Source organism: Sinohyriopsis cumingii, chromosome 1 (genome assembly GCF_028554795.1).
Source record: "Sinohyriopsis cumingii isolate HCF-2022 chromosome 1, ASM2855479v2, whole genome shotgun sequence".
Taxonomy (NCBI): Eukaryota; Metazoa; Mollusca; class Bivalvia; order Unionida; family Unionidae; genus Sinohyriopsis; species Sinohyriopsis cumingii.
The window spans coordinates 63,021,646-63,043,297 of NC_142961.1; the positions used below are offsets into that span (position 1 = coordinate 63,021,646).

Sequence of the window (21,652 nt, forward strand, 5' to 3'; positions counted from 1 at the left end):
TATCTTGTATGCAAACAATTCAATTAATGTGTTGCTTTAAAGGACAGTTTCATACATTGATATTTGAAAATCTCTTTCTATGTGTGTAAGGTACACTTAGCATGCACAATTATGCCAGCCAACATTAAAACGTGTGTATCAAGAGTAATTCGTTGAATAAACAATTAGAGCATTACATACCGACAAATTAAAAATATTAAATACAGATGAAATCGTTTTAATATGAAAAATACATAAATAAATTTATTGCAATTGTTAAGTCAAATGTAAAATTCATACAAATTATGTAGTTCTTCCCGTAATACTCGGAACATAAAAGTAAATGAATGATGGCACAATATATATTTGCAATGTCTAAAATCTGACCATATAGGACATTTTACATCAAGTAAAATGCTCTTTACTTACAATAATAATAATAATGATAATAATATTAATAGTAATAATAATAATAATCTTTGTTACAAGGATAACGCATAATGCATTTGGGCATGAAAGACACAACTGCCCCTTGGTTCTCAGTTTTCTTTAACCAGTTATATAAAAGTCACTTCCATACACAGGTAATACACTTACTCACACTCACGCAGATTAATATATTTAATTTTAGTGATCAACAGGTACATATATTAACACTATGCTGTTCACAGGTGTACATATTTCATCAGATATATATATATATATATATATATATATATATATATATATATATATATATATATATATATATATATATATATATATATATATATATATATATTTATATATAAAACAAGTAGCTTTATACTGAATCCCCATATATACTATAAATCATACATGAAAATATTTTCTTTAAGACATATTGTTTGCATATATAAAAAACATTTACAAATTATGTCTGTATACAATTATAAAATTATGTATTTGAAGACATTAATATATCATTCCAGCTGGTCAGGAAAGAATATCTTTGATGAGGTTCTAAACGAAGCAATGGTATTTGAAATACGTATCATAAAGGTTTCAAAAATTCCAAAAGGCATGTGCTGTTTTAGGAGAAAGAGCTTTTGAAATGACTGTTTTTCATCCTTGGAATCTGGAGTTAGTTGTTAGTTATTGATCGGAGATTAAACTCAGTATTTGATGATCTTAGTTCAGTTGGGTTGGAGAAAAATTAGGGATTTGATGTCCGGATTCCATTAAAATATTAAATACTTTTTTGTATAGATAGCCGTTGTGAATGTGAAAACAAAACATTGTGGAACACCACTTAAAACATTACTTGAATTGGAATTAGATTTACCCGTACATACAACCTGGTGTCTGTTAGTGAGGTGTGTGTATCAAGAAACTGAATTTTAATAAAACTTGAAGGCTGAAAGTGTTTTTTTAATGAGCACCAAATGGTCAACCATATCGAATGTAGGTTGTTGATTTTTTTCTAAATTAATATCAATGGAGAATACGTCCGTAAGTTCGCCATATTCGATCGCTAGTAGTTTGACATGTTTTTGTCCGAAATTTGACTGATTTATGAAGAGTTGGTACTTCTTAAGGTATCTGAAAAGATGATTGATGACATATTTTTCAATAATTTATAAAATTAGAACAAATAGGGATGATAGTTAAATTGGTCATTCTTTTCATTTCTTATGAATTAGCGATACTTTGGATAACTCTAATGACTCTGGAATTTATAGAAAATGATGGTACAGGTAAGTACTTCTTCCGGTGACTCAAAGATTGACAAAATCGACATTTTCTGAATTTGGGGCTGAATTCCATCTGGACTTTTAGTATCTATCCGTTAATGTTATTAGGGAATATTAAAACTAATATGATCGGGTATCCTTTCATTCACGAAGGCATTATGTTTATTTATGTTAGGCTCTGTTAAATTAGACCTCACCAGTGTTTTGGAAATATTAGTTAAAAAGAAAGGTTCAGCTGATTGCCAATCAGTGGAACTAGTGCCATTAACTATAATTTCACATGGACAGAGAAGTACTGGTTTCGTAGAAGTCAGTTCTCGTGATTCCAGACTGCTATGTTATAAGTCTGAGGAGATGGCTTCTTTGAAAAAGAAACGTTTATATTTTACATTTAGAATGAATTTGATCCGACTTTGTTCTGCTATAAACTATAATTGGCAAACTCTTCAGTTTTATGACCGTTGTTTCATTTACGTTCCGCCTCAGCGACTTTACTAGTATACCACTCTAGGTGTTTTGATCGTTTAATTTCTATGATTTGTATGAAGCGTGTTTTTTTAAGATATTAAGAAAACAGTGTTTCCAGATAAATAAATTATAAACCTGGTCTGTTTTACTGTAGGTTAATGAGCTAATAGTGTAATACTATCCCATATGTGATGATTGTTAGGACGAAATGGATTAATACCATGTAGTATTATAATATATACATTTGATATGGAATTATACATTACCAGTAGTATTAATGTCACCTGTCGTTAAATGCACTTAATGACATGGGAATGGAATTGTACTACGAGTTGGAATCATCCTAATATGAGTTAGAATCGTCCTGATGTGACGTTTGTTTAACTAAGTCCTAAAATCTTTCGAATCTTCTTTATTCCGCTTCAAGAATCTTCGTTCCTTTTGACGAAGATAATGAAATAGGCAAACAGCAAACACTAGAACGAAGACCTGCAAAATACACGAGACCAGTGAAAACTATTTGATATAGTAGTAGTAGTAGTTGCTGGTGTTGTTGTTGTTGTTGTTGTTGTTGTTGATATGGGGAGAGGAAGAAAAATCATTTTTAAAAAGACAACTGCAAGGTTAAATACATTAAAATGCCTCTGGGCTTACATTCTGTAAGTAAAATAAATTCTGGTCAATTTTCAGTGGCTGAAAAAGTATGACTGCACTGTACCCAGATATGAATATCCTAAACACACACTCGCATGTACACAAATCACAATGAGGAAATTGGTTTTGCTATGATTCCACCATTGGATGTGAGTCCTCACTAAAGCAAGTCATAAAATTCAACGAGAAACCACAGTTCCGATCTGATATCTTCCTTGTTATATCCATGCTTCTAGAATCAGGCGGTATTTTAAAGTTTCACTGTATCCATTGACCCATTAGGATGTAAGGGTGTGCGTCCATCTGTCTTCACTCTCCGGTGTTAACTTTTATTGCCTTACAGCAGTTGAGACGAAACTTGCGGCATCGGTGCATGTTTGATATTTGTTTTACACACCAACGATAGATTGTTTTAAGCTACTCCAAGATTATTCAACACTGCTTTCTTCGGCCTACAATCTCAATATATTTTAAGGAGCCGTGGTATATTGGTTGGTTGAGTGTCAGATTGATAATCTATGGGTCGCAGTTTCGATACATCCTCAGGTCAGTCTGCGTAAACTACCTCAAAGTGTCCTTGGGCGAAGCCCTAAGATCCCATTTTTAGATCATATTTCTTCGACATGATGTAACCGATAATCTGTTAAAATGCCATTAAATTATTGCAAACTAACAAATGCCTTTCCTGAAAAATTCATGTAAAAGTGGTAATGTAGATATATCCTGAAATTTACCTGTTCCACAAGCAAAAACTGGTCCATGTACCCAGAAATTATTGAACACTGCTTTAATAAAATACTGACTCAATAAAAGCGGGAATACAGAGACAGATAAAGCGGCAGTTAAAATGAAGACGCAATTTTCCTGTTTCAGATACAGGGAAACGACTAGCTCCTTGGTATACTTGCAACACATGAAAGTCTGCTTCCCACTGAATATTCGCCCAAACAATGACATATATTTTGAACTAATGCTTCAATATAATTCAAATTACTTGTAAATAATAATAAAAATTATTAAAATAATAATAACAATAATAATAATAATAATTATAATAATAATAATAATAATAATAATAATAATATATTTGAGAATATCATCTACTGCTACACATTAAACTGAGTTTCTGTATCTATTGAAATGGGTTTCATTATTTCGTAATTATATATTATCGTCCATTTCCAGGACAGAGTTTGATGCATAAGAATATGCCTAAAACTAAAGTCTGGATACCACTGAATGCGCGTCATGACTCATATTGACCGTTACATTCCATATAAGGATTATTTACTATAAGCCCGGCAGTAAATAAAACCAATATAAAATCGATGACTGTGACGATATAAGGAGGCGAAGTAAGTAAAATATACGTATGTGATGGTGAAAAGTATGAAACATTAACATCATAGTGAGAACATATCATTCAAAGTTGTAATTATGAGCTAAGGATGATAAAGATGTTCACATAAGCACAGGTTCGAAATGGCATATAACTAAGTACAAGGAAACGATATGACTACATTGTAAACCGAAATGTGATTTAAGACCGTGACCTTAAAAGCCATAACATTGCAATAGTGGTATCATTGATAAAGAACGTAGTATCGTACATACATTTTCCGTCTTCAAACCGATATACTCAGTCAATCAGGTTTACTAACTTACGCAACATCGTGCCGCCCACAGCAACAAAATTCAAAGCTGAAGAAACAGACAATGTTATGATCTAACCAGCACGTTTCCCTTGTCAAGTTGTACTTGACCAGAACCAGCGGTGATGCAACTTGTCGATTTGGAGTATTCTAAGCCATAAACCCGTCGCTTGTTTGACCAAGCATTTCTAGTGTAATTATGCATGTTTTTATCATGGAGAGTGCTTTCTGGACCACAAAATCGCAGACTTTTATGTTGAAAATATAAGGATACATTTATTTTAAAGTAGAATATTTTGCAAAAATCGCAAGTGTTCTCGTTTCTTTCTTTTACAGACAACATCAACGGAGAGAAGACTATCATATAATGAGTCAAATATGTTTTACTTTAATTTCATTCTTTCCTCGGCCTGACCCCTCCTCAAGAAACTAAAATTTGTATAAGTTTTTCCAGAATTTCCAAGTCATATCTGCCTGCACGCTGCATAGTTCCAAAGCACTTCGAGAGTGAGTGAGATAGAAATCTGGGCATATAGCGATCTCAGATGTGTTGAAAATCTCGCGATGGATGCAATCAAAAAGAGAATAATATTGATAATAATTCTAACATCGGTACATGAAACAACAACTTTTTGAAGGATTCAGTATATTTACATTTATATAGTTTTACTTTAAACGACACGATATTACGATTACTGTGTGGATATAACTTTCAGGGTTAATACATACAAATCATTGCTAACTAAAAGACCAGTTATTGTTGTCCTCGTTGTTGTTTTGGGTTTAACGCCATTTCTCAACGCAAGATAGGCTATATACGGCGGCCAGCATAAATGGTGGAGGATGAACCCGGAAAAACCACGGAAAATAAGCACCGACCAATGGGAAGCTACTGTCAGCTTTCTCACATATACACAGCCTGAGACTCGAGTTTTTCTATATCTTAATTTTAGTTTTATCGTGTTAGATTATGCGTTAAATTCGCTTTAATATAGGCAACATTATTTAAATGATTTAATTATTTCACATTATTGTCATATATCTTTTGAACCTTAGATGTATCATAGAGTAGAAGCACGTGCTTTTATAGAATGTGTGATATCCGGACCTAAAATTTATTACTCTCTCTCTCTCTCTCTCTCTCTCTCACACACACACACACACACACACACACACACACTGATGCAGTTTATGTTAATACTAATGTCAACCGAAGTTGACTGTTTTTCTCTGGCTAGTTTTCTTCAGTTTCCTCAATAATATTCTAGGTATGGAGATGATATCTACGCCTTTTAGTAGATATCAGAAAATACTTTTGCCATTTCACGAGTGAAATATTTTCTTACATCTACACCAAAATGTAAATTTTCTTTTCATTATATATTATTATCTAAAAATCGTCAATTTGCATGGATTAATTTCTCCGTTATGTGTCAATGCCATTAACGGCAGCATTACTATATCGATAAAAAGACGTTGCGAAATTTTACAACAATATTAGGTCATCGACTTTTGTACAAATTTAGCTTATACAAATAATCTTCAAATGTTTATTTTGTCGAATTATTGAATATTTTCATGCAAGAATTAAGAGATTTGCATTTTCATTCTTGCGCCCGTTGATACACTGGGGTGAGAGTACTATATTAACATGACAGAACGCTGCAACATGAATCAGTGTAACACTATCAACCAACAGATTTTAATGATTGTCAGTTTATTTGTAATGATTCTGTCTGTTGTTGTTTATTATTATTTCTTGGGATAGCCCTGTCTACACCGAAAAAATGATTCTGAATCAAACGACAGAGAAACACAATCGCGTGAGGGTAACTAATATTTTGTTCCGACACGTGACATTCTGAGCGCCAATGTTTGACACCGTTACTTTGATGAGGTTTAATAATATATTTTATACGTACCAAAGCCAATGCTGCCGCTAGGGAACACGCTCCGATCAGAACAGAATTAAACTTAATGATGTCTGCAAGTTTATCGAAACATCCCTGGAATTAAAGCAAATGGAATTATTGAACTCAAAGAAAAAATGTACAGATGAAACATTTCCACGAACTAAGATTTATGTATCATCGCTGAATTAAGGAATTATCTGACTGTAGTTGTCACTGTTTTCGTCATCAATTTTAAAAAGAAAAATGCAAATTTCCCATGTGATGGTACCTTCAAGATTCCAAAGCAAATATCAATCTGCAATACATACGTTTGGGGACCTCGTCGTGCGTTGCAAATAGAGGAGAAAAAGAGAAAAATATGTAACCATTAGTTGTATATGTAGTATATTATGTGTCTAAATGCAAAACTAAGGATGCCAACAGTTATGAACAAAATTACATGTTAATACAATATATATTTCGGTGGCCATATATTTATTAAAAAAATAAACTATCACAAATCATATTGTTTCTATTTACTCGTGACGAACTTAGAGATCTGAATCCATAATCGTAATGACAGATTCTAAGATGAAATTTGTCAGACACTGAAATGCTTTGCAGAAACCAAACTCAAAATTGTTCGTACATAGTAAATTATAAACTTTGTAAAATATTTTTTACTGTTTCCAAACGTTTTTGTTTGCTCATGACAATGCGCTCGGAAACACTAATGTCAACCAAACCGCTTTTTTGTATAAACAAAATCCTCACTACTCGGTCCACAAAAGGTATCCACAGGTTTAAAGTATCTTTCATGAGAAAAGGTTAAGTACTATAGTTATTCATAAAGCTTGCAATTTTGCAAGATACTTGTTTCTCTAGCAATTCGTGCAAACTGATATATATGACATAAACAGGGTCAACAATAGTGGGCGGAGATTCTGGCATAATAATCAACCTCGAATCTATCATTTCGCCTAAACACGCTCAAAAACTAAAGAATACTTCGCTCTTCGTTGACTTCATGAAATTCTCTCCACCTCCACCACCAACCTTTTGTTTCAGTACAGTGCAATAATAATTAAAGTATACATCGACTTTTGAGCCAATTTTCACTTCAGTGAGAAAGGTGGACAGTTACACAAGGAAGCGTCATGATGTGAAAGCAACTTACGTTCAAATGATTATCACAAATGCCAAAATTTACATCGGTATTAACGTTATTCCCATCACATATGAACCCATGATCCATGAATGAACAAGAGAATGATTGAATTGCGAACCCCAGTTGGAAGCGAATTATGACACAATGGACGTATCCAGGTCTATCACAAAAATTATTTATTTTATCCAATATTTTATTCTACAAAAGTGTAAAAGAGATATTTTTAAGGAAACAGTTGTTGATTTCCTACTGTAACCTGTTTTCGAAGTTAACGTGATGCGTTACACAACAACTGGGGTGAAGCAAAGTATGAAAAACGTTTAATTTTAATTTATTAAAATAGTTTTAATAGTATTTAAATAGTATTTTAATCATATCACATAAAATATGCAAAGATTCTTAAAGTGACGTTTAAACACTATAAAGTATAAGCCTTCTGCACGCACGCGTCCCTTTTTTAGGCAACTTCACCCTAATCTGGCTGAAGAAGTAATTCATTTCACCTAAGTATAAGAGTCCAGCATTGACCATGCAGACATTGCTTCTTATTTGTAAAATGCTTATTTTATTACTGAAGCTAAATTGGGATATGAAACAATCTCAGTGAGACTTTAAAGTTACTCGTACAAAAACATCAACACGCATATATATATATATATATATATATATATATATATATATATATATATATATATATATACACATACATACATACATACATACATACATACATACATACATAGTATGTGCTTGAATTTTGTATGTGATTGAGGGTAGAGTTTTTACCTACCTGACTAAGTGTCATGTTTTAAAAATCTTAACTAAAATATTTGAGTTATCGACCTAATCTTGTTAACGATTTTACCATTTTAGAATGTTCTATAAGCGAACTTGTTGACAACTGGGTGAAATGTTCTATTAGTGTTTCGGAAAATCTATCGTGCGACACAGGTCAAATGATATATTTATATGAAAGAATTTTGGTAAACAAATTATTCATTCCTATTTAATTATCAGTCTTTGGGAATCTATTATCGGAGTTTATATTTGTTTTCAGATTTAATTTGAGAAGAAATATCTATTACATTATTCATTGGAAAAACAAGTTGCTCATTGACGTTTTGGACTAAAGTACTGCTCTGAGATTGTTGAGGACTCATTCAAGGACATTTTTGATTATTTCATTGTAATACATCAAGACAGTCAAGACTATAAGAATTCATTCGGAACATTCTATATTTTTGGACTTGTGGTAGACATTTATGATCATTTGAGATTTAATTCACAATACTGTAAGTGCCTATTAAATTTTCACTTTTATATTCTTGGAAAATAAACTATTTATTGAATTTTACTTAACAGATTGGTTTGCTTCTTTATGTTACATGGTTTAAGACCAATGAGCCATAACAATGTATACGAGAGAAAGAGACGAGGAGAATCAAGATAAATGACGAGGTTAAATGGAATCAGTGGGTTCTGAAATTATATCAGTATATATTGTAAGTGCATGTACATACATTTTTGTATAAATCCTTGTTGATAGTCTTTGTGCAGTTGTTTAGGTTTGCTGTAGGTGGACAGCAACTGTCGGGTACCACTTTCTTTCCTGGAAGGCATGACATTTACAAGTTCATACGTATATGCAATCATGACTTTGTACAATATAAAAGAAATTTCAGTAATATGGTCTTCATACTATTTCGACAATACTTTATGACATATCCGAGAGGTAACAAGATCGTTTCTTTCTCATGCTAAATACAAATCTGATTTTTTTTAACCTACAGAACTTCCAACATGTACATACTTTTCCAACCATACCTAGGGTCAAGTGCAGGCCATTCTCACAGCATCATCAAATTCAATTTATTTTTGTTATTCTATAGATGCTACTTACCTGATTTTCCGTACCATTTTGAGCTCTGATATATCATCCAGGAGGTGGTACTATTAATGCCTCCACTCACACCACAACAATTCATCTGCAATAATAGCATAACCAAGGGGAGACAATTGCCAAATACTATATTCCTTCAGTCAGAGCACACCACTACATTTTAACAATATACAAAACACACCACTCCCAAAAACTGTAATAAATACACAGTCGTTCCTTAGGAAAAAATAAGAATCAATAATTGAATTGTGCGAGTGCGGCATATCGTAAATTCTCAAGTTTGGAAATTATGTGATATTTTGTATAGGTACCGGACGCAGGTTTAATATTTATACAGGTCAAAAATTTAAACTATTAAGAGACGAGTGAAGACGGTACACAGTAAATACCTTTCATTTTTATGTGGAGAATTTCTTTTAACAGCATCTACAGAGTTTTCTGGGTTACATCTAACAGAAGCGAGGAATCATACAATGTCAAAATTGTACGATTTTTCGACAAGTGTGACAGTGTAACGCTCGCCCTGAGCCACCAATATTTACACGATTGCGCAACTTTATTCGACCATTGTCATGCCAAAACGAAAATGGTAACAGTTATTTCAATAAGAATGGAATTACTTATCACACTCTAAATGTATCAAGCTTACATACGAAAGAATAAATTCAAGTATCTCAGATGGTTTAAAAAAACAACATTCGAACAAAGTAAGCCACTGTATTTAAACCTCCGTGTCTCGAGATCTGTTCAAAGGCTGTATCTATAACGATAGGAAATGTGATAATGCCCAACACTGGGAGGACATTATCACATTCATCCAATTAAAATTCAACCAGTCAAAAATTGGTTTTACATAAAATGTGGCAAAAGTGGGTTACAACTACGTGTATGGAACGAACGTTGATTAAAATCTGTTGTGGGAGCTGTGGTATCTCTGTAGGAAGTTGGACTCATTATCAAAGGGTCGCCAGTTCGAAATTCGGACCTTGTTGGCTAGCTCTTTTTGTCCTTGGAAAAGGACCGTAGCAACATCATACCGCCACATAATGTACTCGAAGTACTGTTAAAAACCAACCAATCAGATTCATTTCTCACTGGTCTGGGCAAAGAAACAGGGTTCACAATTTTATGACATTCTATTTTGTGTACATGAACTTACATATATGCTGAACATATCCGTACAATTAGTGCGTGATCTAATTAAAATTTTGTTCATCACAATATCCAAATTTCTTTGCATTTACTTGTATAGAATACACAAGAAACCCCCCTGTATATGTCTAAGAACAAGTATACATCTCTCTCTCTCTCTCTCTCTCTCTCTCTCTCTCTCTCTCTCTCTCTCTCATACAAGTGTACAATCCATATATTTAACTCCATTGTTTTAAAAAAAATCCCACCTGTTTCTTCAATGTAATAATTTTCGAATGACTTACATTTTTTTGCATCGAGTCCCAGAAATATGTTATTCTTTCACTTCCGTCTTCACCGTAATTATTAATCAGTATTGGTTCCATATCATTTCTCATCTGTGAGGAATTTAAAATGTGGACATTAAGTTACATCATAAGTACCGTGTTTGCCAGTGCATGGCGTTTTTATTTTCTGGAGACTTCGACTGTTATGAAGAACGCAGAAGGTATGCTTTGACTGATCCTGATACGAAGTGCTATCGTGAGATGCAGTAGGTATGTATTGACTGATTCTGAGATGACATGCTTCGTGAGAAGTTGTAGGTATGTACTGACTAACTCGGACATGATTCGCTATCGTTAGATGCAGTATGTATGTATTGACTGACTCGGACATGATTTGCTATCGTGAGATGCAGTAGGTATGTATTGACTGATTCTGACACGAAGTGCTATCGTGAGATGCTGTAGGTATGTATTGACTGATTCTGACATCATGTGCTATCGTGAGATGCAATAGGTATGTATTTACTGATTCTGACAATATGTGATATCGTGAGATGCAATAGGTATGTATTGACCGATTCTGACATGATGTGCTATCGTGAGATGCAATAGGTATGTATTGACTGATTCTGACATCATGTGCTATCGTGAGATGCAATAGGTATGTATTTACTGATTCTGACATGTGCTATCGTGAGATGCAATAGGTATGTATTGACTGATTCTGACATCATGTGCTATCGTGAGATGCAATAGGTATGTATTTACTGATTCTGACAATATGTGCTATCGTGAGATGCAATAGGTATGTATTGACTGATTCTGACATCATGTGTTATCGTGCGATGCAATAGGTATGTATTGACTGATTCTGCTATTGTGAGGGCAGCAATCACGGAAACATCTTTGATCATATCGACATTGCAGTGGCTAAGCGACCGCCCTATCAAACCCTCCAACTGGAGAGGGGGAGACAGGCAAAGTGGAGGTCGACCAAAGTTCCAATTAAACATGCGAAATTTACAAGGATGGGCCCCATAATTAAGTTTTGCTGCGGGGTGGGGTCGGGGTTTACAGAATTATGTGGTACTGCAGCGTTGTCATTTCTATTTTCTGTTATTCCACTATTCAACTACCCCCGACTTTCTGTAAGGAACCAATAAGAGTTTTTAAAAAATATGTTTCAATTATTCTCTAAAAATGTTGTGCCTGCTTTAGTATACAAATTAATATGAACTACATGTACATCGAAAACTGAGTCACGCTTAACCTGTTACATGTTACAGCCTGAATAAATTGCAAAGTCCAAACCATTCTAACATAAGATGTTGAGAAAGTTACTACTGATGTGGTTGTTTTGTGCCTTTTCTTTCCTTTTTTCCATGTGTGTGTGTGTGTGTGTGTGAGAGAGAGAGAGAGACAGAGAGACAGAGAGAGAGAGACAGAGAGAGAAAGAAAGACGGAGGGAGGAAGAGGGAGAGAGAGAGAGGACGAGAAAGGTACATACCCTTTCCCTGAAAACAAAGGCAATAATACCTCCCGCTATAAGCGTCACAACGAGTACTCCTGTGCACACAATGAACTGAAAAGAAAACAGCAATGCAATCATACATACTGGACACAATGGTATCCGATATAACATGATGCTAACTCGTTAACAAATTATTAAATCATTTGCATAGAATATCTATCAGATGAGTACGTAAGATGGTAAAGACGTGTATGAGGCTAGTAGGCAAAGATGCAAGATCAGGAAGCGAATGCAACAAGAATAATTTGGAGCGAGGTAGAATGCGGTTGTCTCAGCTGTTCAGTTCACTGGTATCTCAACATGTCCATCATGTCTCAAGTGAGTGGATAGAATCTCTAAGACCGCTTAAAACATCTAGAAACTACCTTAAAACATGTTCCCAAGTTTCTGTGCTGATTGATGTATGGAAATTTACATAACAATGTACACTCGATTTAACTGTCTACTAACCGGATGTTCCATTGTCCACTTAATTTGTCGAGAAAAACAAGCCTCCTTTCTTGCCTTAACTGGACCTTACTCGCTATATATAGAATAAATCGCAATAAAACACTAATTTTATTTATTTTTTCGACAGGTGTAGTATTTAGTTTAAATCAGTAGCATTTAGTTTAAATCAGCTATAAAAAAATTCAGCCAATTATCTGTTATTTTTACCTCAACTAAAGAATCAAAATTAAAAATGTTTTGAAAGTATATGGATGCCCAGCCACACCGTCTTAAATGTCCTTGATACAAAACGTACCCATGGTGTAATGGGCGAACGAACACACAAGGATAATATCATTTGCATCTATAACTGTCGTCGTAGAGAGCATGAAAATATTCATAAATAATTATAGTATATAATTTATATGTAATAAAGCATGAAACAAAACTTTCCTTCTAAAGGTTACCAGTTCATTACAAGCACAAATTTATAAAGACACTGAATAAAGCAAACTTTATCATTCAGTCTGATGAATTAACATTAAAACTATGATCGGTGATTTTCAATTGAAAATTACATGTAAAAAGGCGTTTCCGTATTAGTATCTGCTGGTTAAATTGTATTAATGAATACATTAACCGTACTTAAAGGTACAAATTGTGATGCGATTTTGCTCCAATGAACATTAACTGCCAAAAAATACGATGAAATTAGATCAGTCCGGTAAATAAGATCGGTAAAATCTTATTGAAAAAGGAGAAAAGAGTAGAAAATGTCCCTTTCTATTGGAGTACATGGAAAAGATGACCTATGATTTAAAAAAAAAAATATAATTTCTAAAGTTTAAGAGGATGAATATATCGTGTGATTGATGTGTTGATCTTTGAGTCAACGCACAGAGTTATGATCATATATAAAAAAAAAAACTTATCAACATCGTTCCTTGGTCTTAATGCTTCCCCTGCATGCAAATCTGAAAAGTAGTTAAAAGAAAAGAAAACAGTCCCTCCAAAGTACTAAGCTCTACATTCCGAAAAGAATTTCCAGGAATTCAAAATAAGACAATTTCTTTTTTTTAACTGCCGAGCGTTGAAGCCATCTCTGATCTTCTTGAGTTATAAGACTTGAAATTAGCTACTATGACAACCATATTGGTTATAAGATCGGCAGATTTTCATTTCGACAAATTGGACACGATTAGAAAGCTTTTGGCTAATATGACCATTCGTCTGGGAGAATTAGTGCAAGATATTAAATATTTGTTGGGTGTTTTTTTTTTCGTGGCAGCCATATTTGAGATCAGATCAGCACAATTTTCAACCAACTAGATATCATAATTAGTGAAAACCCGATGTCGCTATGATTTCCATTTCTGTGGAAGTAGCAATAATAACAGTCTCTAGATATCTGATGTGGTGGCCACATGGGATGTCCAAGCGAATGGGGCACCGGGTAGCCGAGTGGACTGAGGCGCTCTCCTATATACATCACTGACATCTCATTTCTGTACGCGTAGGTTTGACTCTCTGGCTAGGCCAATGTTGGTATGTGAGAAAGTTTTACAATAGATTCCGTGGGTCGGTTATTATTTCTTGGGTTTTCTCGGGTTCTTCCTCCGCCAAATATACTGGGCGCCATGTAGGCCTATAGCCTATATGTGCTGAAAATTGACATGAAACCAATAACAACAAAAACAACATCCGAGCGAAACATTTTAACTTAAGACCAATCAGACATCATAAGAAGCATACTTGTGAAACCCCCCATGGCCATAAGACTTCTGTCCAGGAGGTGTATGAGATAATATTCTCAAGTCGGATGACCTGGCCTTATACTGGACATCAGATTGGCATCACTTTCGTTTAGGATCAACTAGACATCATAATAAGTCTTTCTTACAACGAAAACCCCATGCTGTTATAAGTGATTATCCATTCAAGAGAAGCAGGGATAAGAAGATTTTCGATATGACTGGTGACGGCTATATTAATATTAGATGCCTGAGTAGTATCATTTTCATTCACTGATGGGGGGGGGGGTGAAGTTTCATGTCAATCATTTAAGTAGTTTAGCTGTCTTCTTGTCTATGACCAGTAGAGCTCAAAATAAGATTTCCTAAATCTAGGAAATCTTTACTTAACTAAATTCATAAAATAAACATTTCTGCGCGATTTTAAACCTTACTAAAAGAATATCTATATACTTACAACTCCAAGCATGATGTTGCTTGATCTAATTGCTCCAAAACAGCCGCACAAAGCGAGAAGGACGATGCAACCGCCGCTGATAAGCATAATCAGTGCCGCCGCCTGGTAAAGCTTGTCCCCCATTGCTATCGATATATCCTGAGGAGCGTAGTCATATGCCATCAAGTAGATACCCAGACCTAAGATCCCCGCTCCAGAGAACTGTAATCAAGATAGAATAGAACATGTGTCTGCTTTGATAGGGTTTCTAGTTTATTTAGTATCCACTGAAAACACTACTATAATATGCTCTCAACGGATAGGATTTTGATGGAAATTGTCTTTCAGATGGATGAAATCATTCTATTGCATGGTCGAATAGTTTATTGGAAATCTAGGTACCTATAATGACATATATTCAATTTTGTATGGACTGTTCTTTCAGCTCATTCTTATGAAACTTTCAATGCATTCTACGAATTCAATTTTACTCGCACAATATTGTACTGATGATATTTAATAGTTTTTTTTTTAAATCAGTGCTAAAGAATAGGCACAGCTGTTTCCGCACCGGTCGTGGATTAATTAATTCCAATTTCTTTTAACTTTTCACAATTGTCTAAAGACCTGAATTGTGTGAGCTTTATCAACCGCCATTTTGAGTTTGGGCTGGAAATTATGCTCATACACGACAGTAGTCCGCGTTTCCTCTTGCCTAACCCACTATGTTGTTTGTACAGTTTAAACCAGCCTGGTTGAGAAGTCACCTCTATTCAAAGTATAGCCATTGCTAATCAGCCAGTGTGTGTGTGTGTGTGGCCATAACGGATATTAGATTGGAACCATTTCTGTAAATCATAAGAAGTCTTCTGATCAAAGTTCAATCTCGATATGTCCAGTCATCTAGGAGAGGTAGCGATAAGATTTTTAAGATGGCCGTTATAGCGGCCATATAAGAAGTCAAGATACGAACCATTTTCACTTTAGACCAGATAGACATCATAATGAATCATTCAGTGAAAACTCCATGCTGATATGAACATTTATTTAGGAGTAGTGATTACAAGATTTCGATGATCGCTACTATCGCAGCCATATTGGATGTCTGAGCATCACCATTTTCATTTAGGGCCAACTGGACATCTTAAGAGGTCGTTTAGTAGAATCCCCATGTTGATAGGACTATCAGTTCAGAATGTTTAGTGACAACGCGATTTTAATAATGGCCACTGTGGCGGCCATACCTCATTTTCATTTAGGATTAACTAGGCGCCAAAAGAAGTCTATTTGTGAAATTCCCACGGTAATATTACTTTTCATTCAGGAGAAATAACGATAAAATTATTTTCAAGATGGCAGCTGTGGCGGCCGTACTGGACATCAGACTGGCACCATTTTATTTTAGGACCAACTAGACATCATAAGAAGTCTTCTGGTGAACTCTCATGTGAATATGACTTTCCATTCAGGAAAAGTAGCGATAGCAAGTTTTTAAGATGGCTACTGAGTCGGTTATTTTGGACATGAGATCGGAAACATGTTAGTTTAGGACCAGTCAAACTGCATAAGAAGTCTCAAAAGAAAATCGCTAGGAGTTTCAGGATGGCCGCCATAGCGGAATAACTAGGTTATGCGATAAATACGCATGCAAAGTTTCATGACAATCCTCAAAGGAGTTTATGATCGATAGCTTGTGCTAAATGACGGACTGACAATGGACAACATGCCATCCCATAAGCTCTTCTGATATGTGACTAATGGAGGCAATAAAATGCAAAACTGTGCAAGCTACCTTGAATAGACATGCACAAGCATCAATATATTACAAATATCTGCCTCCTCACATATCTTTCTAGTGTAAACTGAGCCCTTATTGAATGGAAACAACACAAACAAGTGACAAAAAATTAAAATCCCTCTGATCTATACAAGGAAGAACAGATATATAATACAGTTCTCTTTCATTACATTACGCGGATATAATACCGTTTTTATTCGGGCATAATGCGTATCTTCATACAAACAAAATAAACTTATACCTCCCGCCTTACATTCATCCGGCACAACGTGGTCTACGGTGTTCGCTTTTTATCAACAACATCGACTAAGATCTGCGGTGTATTATGAGACAGTAGATCTGGGTCAATGTTGTTAGCAGTTGGAGGAGTATTGTACACCGGTAATGACACTATTTTCTATGTGGCACGGTAAACGTATGCTTGTTGATATACTGAATGTGTATCCAAATAACACAACAGGCGAAACTTGTACGAGGACATTATTACTTTTATTTTGGTTTACCGGGGTGTATGGAATGTCATCGTTTTCAACCCCAGGCAACATGAACCAAATGAATGTATTACATCATAAACCTATGTATTGAATTTCAAGCCTGCCACTGTTGGCTATGCAGACGATTGTTTAGTGTCCCATTTGTTACAGTTACCTTCCAGGTGAGTAAACGTAACGATGATGAATCAGCATTGCTTGAATAAAATCTAGCGTTGTTTTGATGAGATAATTTCCAAGGACAGTAAACAACACAGTAATTCATTTCAATGTATAACTAAATCCTTTCATATGTGTGCATCATAAATTAAACATTTGTATTATATTTTTTTAAGCGGAGGTTGTCTTGTCAGTAATGTCACGTAGATGTGAACTTTTTGGGGTAATTATAACCTACTAGAAAATATTTTAACAAACAAAAATACTGGATTTTATTTGTCCATTATTGACCAGTCACATTCCTAGAATTTTATTTCTCAGGCAACACTTGTACTTACGAAAATAAGGACACTGAATGCTGTTGTTCCATATCGAAGAAATGATAATCTGCCATTCTTTTCATCTGAAACTGTAAAGGTATTCGTCAATAATTACTTTCGTTGGTCTATATAATGGTCTACCTACATACATTCATTGGCACAATGATGATCAATCTATTTAAAAAATATATACAACGCTATCCGAAGTAAATTTTAAAAATAATCATTCATTTTTGTGCGATCTACGGCTACAAGGGTCTACTATCAATGGGTATTTTCCCTTATGCATCTTGGGACTTCATTTTTCAGCAAGACAACCCGGGTGGGGTGGGGTGAGCTGAATCATCACCACCATGTGGGTTCTAACCCATGATTGTTGGATTCAAATATATTATTTCAGGACGAAACGTTTAACCCACTAAGTAGAAGAAAAGTATATACCATTAACGTGGCGATTGGAGCTGCACAGAGAATGCAGAGTTTATAACTTGTTTTACAACACTCCCAGCGTATAAAATAACAATAAGAAGGGCGAGGTTGATTTTGATACAAAGATTACACTTCAATGCTCTTCTCTTGAAATGTTTTCCAAACCATTCACGCCCTTCTCGTTTACTTTTCTTTCTTTCCATTTTATCTGTGTCTATTCTTCCGCATTCTTCTTTCTCCGTCATCGGCATCTTTTTCTTTACAATATAGTCAGTAATCAACGTCATAAGAGTTTAAACTACAAAAAAAAATAAAAATGTTTCTGTGCAGAATGTGTTATCGGTTTGTTTCTAGATAGCTAAATACCACCTATGTCTTCCTGCAACCCGATATGTAATGAGACACAAGCTACCTGAATTTGCCAAGCGAGAATCTAGATTTAAAAAAAAAAATAAAGACATAAAAACTTAAATAAAATAAGTCCAACTTGGTGAATGATACTAAAAATGGCTAGTGTAATCGATACACCTTTTGCACTAGAGAAATATGTCAACTTGTACGATATCCACTAAAACGTATCGCTTATTTTGGGCCGCTATCATTCAACAATAATGACTGAACGTCTGTGTTTAATTGGCTAAAATAGTATTTACACAAGTTTCAAACATGTCATCGGTGTTAGCGTTTGGAGTGGTAGATTTATATAACCTTTCGGTGTCATGTAGGTCAAGACTAAAAAAGGGCAACAGGTTATATCCCTAATGGTTCTCAAAAGAAAAAGAAGTTTAGCTAAAATTGATTTTCACCGGGATCTCATCCATATAAATTTCTTGGAATGGTAAAGTCTTGACTGTTTTAATATTTTTTCAAAGTCATCCGTGATTCTTTTATGCTAACTTTACCCGTGCCTTTTTAATGACGAAACTTTTGTATCTTTCCTTTCATTTCGAAACATTTGGAAGTTTCAAACCCGGTCTTACTGTTAAACCCGGAAGTATAGATCTTACTGATCAAAGATCACACCTAAATGTGCTCTAATACAAATTCAGTAGTGCGTTATATACACAGGTACTCGTATCTTTCATTACAATTTACCGACAAATCATACATGTACAATATAATCCAATAATATAATACGAGCCCCATTTGTTCAATCCGCTCCAAGACGTGAGCATCTTTTTGAAAAATACTTAAATAAGGTTATCACTAGGTGAATAATGCTTTCCCATTTTAAACTATACATAAATACAGATATCTTAACTCAAACTAAAAGCTGTAACAGGGTGGTTTGTAACTAAGAGTTATCCGTGGTTTTAGCTGGAGTCGGTGGAATTGTTGTCTTATACACTAATCATTTAACACTGGAAAACATTAGTCAAAATTAAAAAACAATAGAACTAACAGAAAACAGTCATTGTAGACTAGCCTCTGTAGGTCACTGTCTTTTCATTATATATGTTATGCCTTAGTGAGAACAGGAAATTAAGGGTATACGCACATCCCTTAACTGAATGGAGAATTCTTTCACATATAAAAATATACACGTAACACGGTTGATGAAGTCTTGTCCCCTTTTTGACTAAGAATTTACTTTATGTGCAGATCGTTAAAAGTATTGATGGCCTTTAATCTTCTCAATGCTGTCCACCTTTGTCCCATGGGCGATATATAAAGCATCTGAAGCGATATATTGCTATAGGGGACGAGGTGTATTGTGTGCTTGGATAAAATGATGGAGGAAAAAAAGTTCATGCAAAGTAATCTTGTAAAGAAAAAAAGGACTAAAACGTGAAATTAGTTTCTTTAGTGATTCTGTTTGTACTGGTGCAATTAAAATATAGTTCATAAAGTACCGACATTATTTACTACGATATAATCATTTCGTAACACCTTTCCACCTCTTGTGGCTTTATGGATGTGTACAGTGCTATATCCACATCCCATATCTATTTATTTTTATAACACGTTCGTATGGTATTGCTTTCAAGTCCTGTTTACGGACAAATATCTGCACCATTTTAATAGCTTAGAACATTCCTCGTTAATGTTCACACCTTACTCAATTAATTACTATTTTCATTTCTACAATAATTTACCGAACCTCAAAAGTCGCGAAAATAAAACCATGCGGAAATGCCTCCTTGCATGGTTGTAATACGAAAATGCCTAATGTCTAATGTGAAGAGGCTGGGGTCATTTACTATCGCCCTTCTGGTTACTTAGGCCATGCCAGCATCATGACATCAGAGATAGGGTCATGCAATTTTCGTGATGTTTCGTAAGAAAAAAGGATAACACAAAGTGACCAATGAGTAAAGACATGGTAAGCGATTTTTCTTGATGGAACCGAGAATGACATTGCCTGAAATAAGGCATATTTTTTTTTTTTTAACTCAAGAAAAAATCTTGTCAGCTAATATAGTGGATAAAATAGGTTGTCAATGAATATAGTGCCTGTAATGTGTTCCTTTCCAATAAATCTGATAAAGATTTGTATTTATTCTAAGCTATTTGAGGGCAGAAATTTTTGTTCACAAAAGGCTGGCGCTCCCTCCCCCTTCCAGTTAAACTGATATGTCCCTTATCCAGTTCCGGACACATGGGGGCACTGTATTGGAAAAGTCTCGTTTAAAGACGAAACACTGTATATGGAAATCCTATTTTGTGCAGGTATGCATTGAAAGTACAGGTTTGAGACGTAGGGCACAACAATAACAAATACGGTACGTTCACGGTAGCTTTGAAAGGGGAGAAATTTAGAAAATATGAATTAAACAGTGCCAGGAGTTGCATGAAAAAATTGCACCCCCCACTTCAGAATAAACCGCAAGCGGGGTTATATTAGTGTCGCCTACAGTAGCAACGCTGAATCTTTTACGTTACCTGAAGATTTACCATTCGACTGGCTTCCACCATCAGACCTTTTCTTGACCCATTCCTTGGTATCTAGATCTGTGTCCATGCTCCAAATTTTGTCGTCGTACGTGTCTTGTCCCCTTCCAAAGTCTCTATCCATATCATATCCATAATGGTACTCACTGGAACGCGGTATGTGTTGTTGGTACATGGCGTCGCCAGTACACCCCTTATCCTATCATGAAAATTCCCCAATTGACCGATCGAGTATCCCGTTCCCACACTACCAGTCTTCAAATGTCCCTGAGCGGCAGCCCCTTTGTTCGACTAGCCAACACTCACTCAACATAAATCTTTAAAAAGAATGGCTTGTAAATAGTTTATATTCAAACGTCCGTGTCTGCGCCTTAACTACAGTAGAAACTATATCATATCAGGATTAGATCACTGCTTACTTGCAGTTCGTGTCGAAGCATAACATGATAATCTCCAAACTAGTGCTATTTGATACTAAGTATTCTGCGTAGGGAAGCACGTTATGTTATTATCCGAGTATGAATAATAATAGCACAAGGCGACAGTTCACTGGATAATAAACCAACTAACGTT

General features: G+C 34.9%; 1 protein-coding gene across 2 annotated transcripts; it reads right to left on the reverse strand.

Moving 5' to 3' along the window:
• Positions 1 to 201: 201 nt before the first annotated feature.
• LOC149806986 (CD151 antigen-like) lies at positions 202 to 21,644 on the reverse strand. 2 transcript variants are annotated; one of them, XM_089960392.1, is made up of 9 exons: positions 21,071 to 21,631; positions 17,777 to 17,847; positions 15,012 to 15,212; positions 12,351 to 12,425; positions 10,862 to 10,954; positions 9,426 to 9,510; positions 9,046 to 9,134; positions 6,388 to 6,471; positions 202 to 2,648 (listed from the first exon to the last, which is right to left on the reverse strand). In XM_089960392.1, the coding sequence occupies exons 1-9, from the start codon at positions 21,252 to 21,254 to the stop codon at positions 2,544 to 2,546; spliced, it is 987 nt and encodes a 328-aa protein (XP_089816518.1). In that variant the 5' UTR covers positions 21,255 to 21,631; the 3' UTR covers positions 202 to 2,543. The 2 variants fall into 2 exon arrangements, with proteins under 2 accessions (XP_089816518.1, XP_089816525.1); XM_089960399.1 differs by lacking the exon at positions 202 to 2,648 and adding an exon at positions 2,671 to 3,453 and having other exon boundaries at positions 21,071 to 21,644.
• Positions 21,645 to 21,652: the final 8 nt, after the last annotated feature.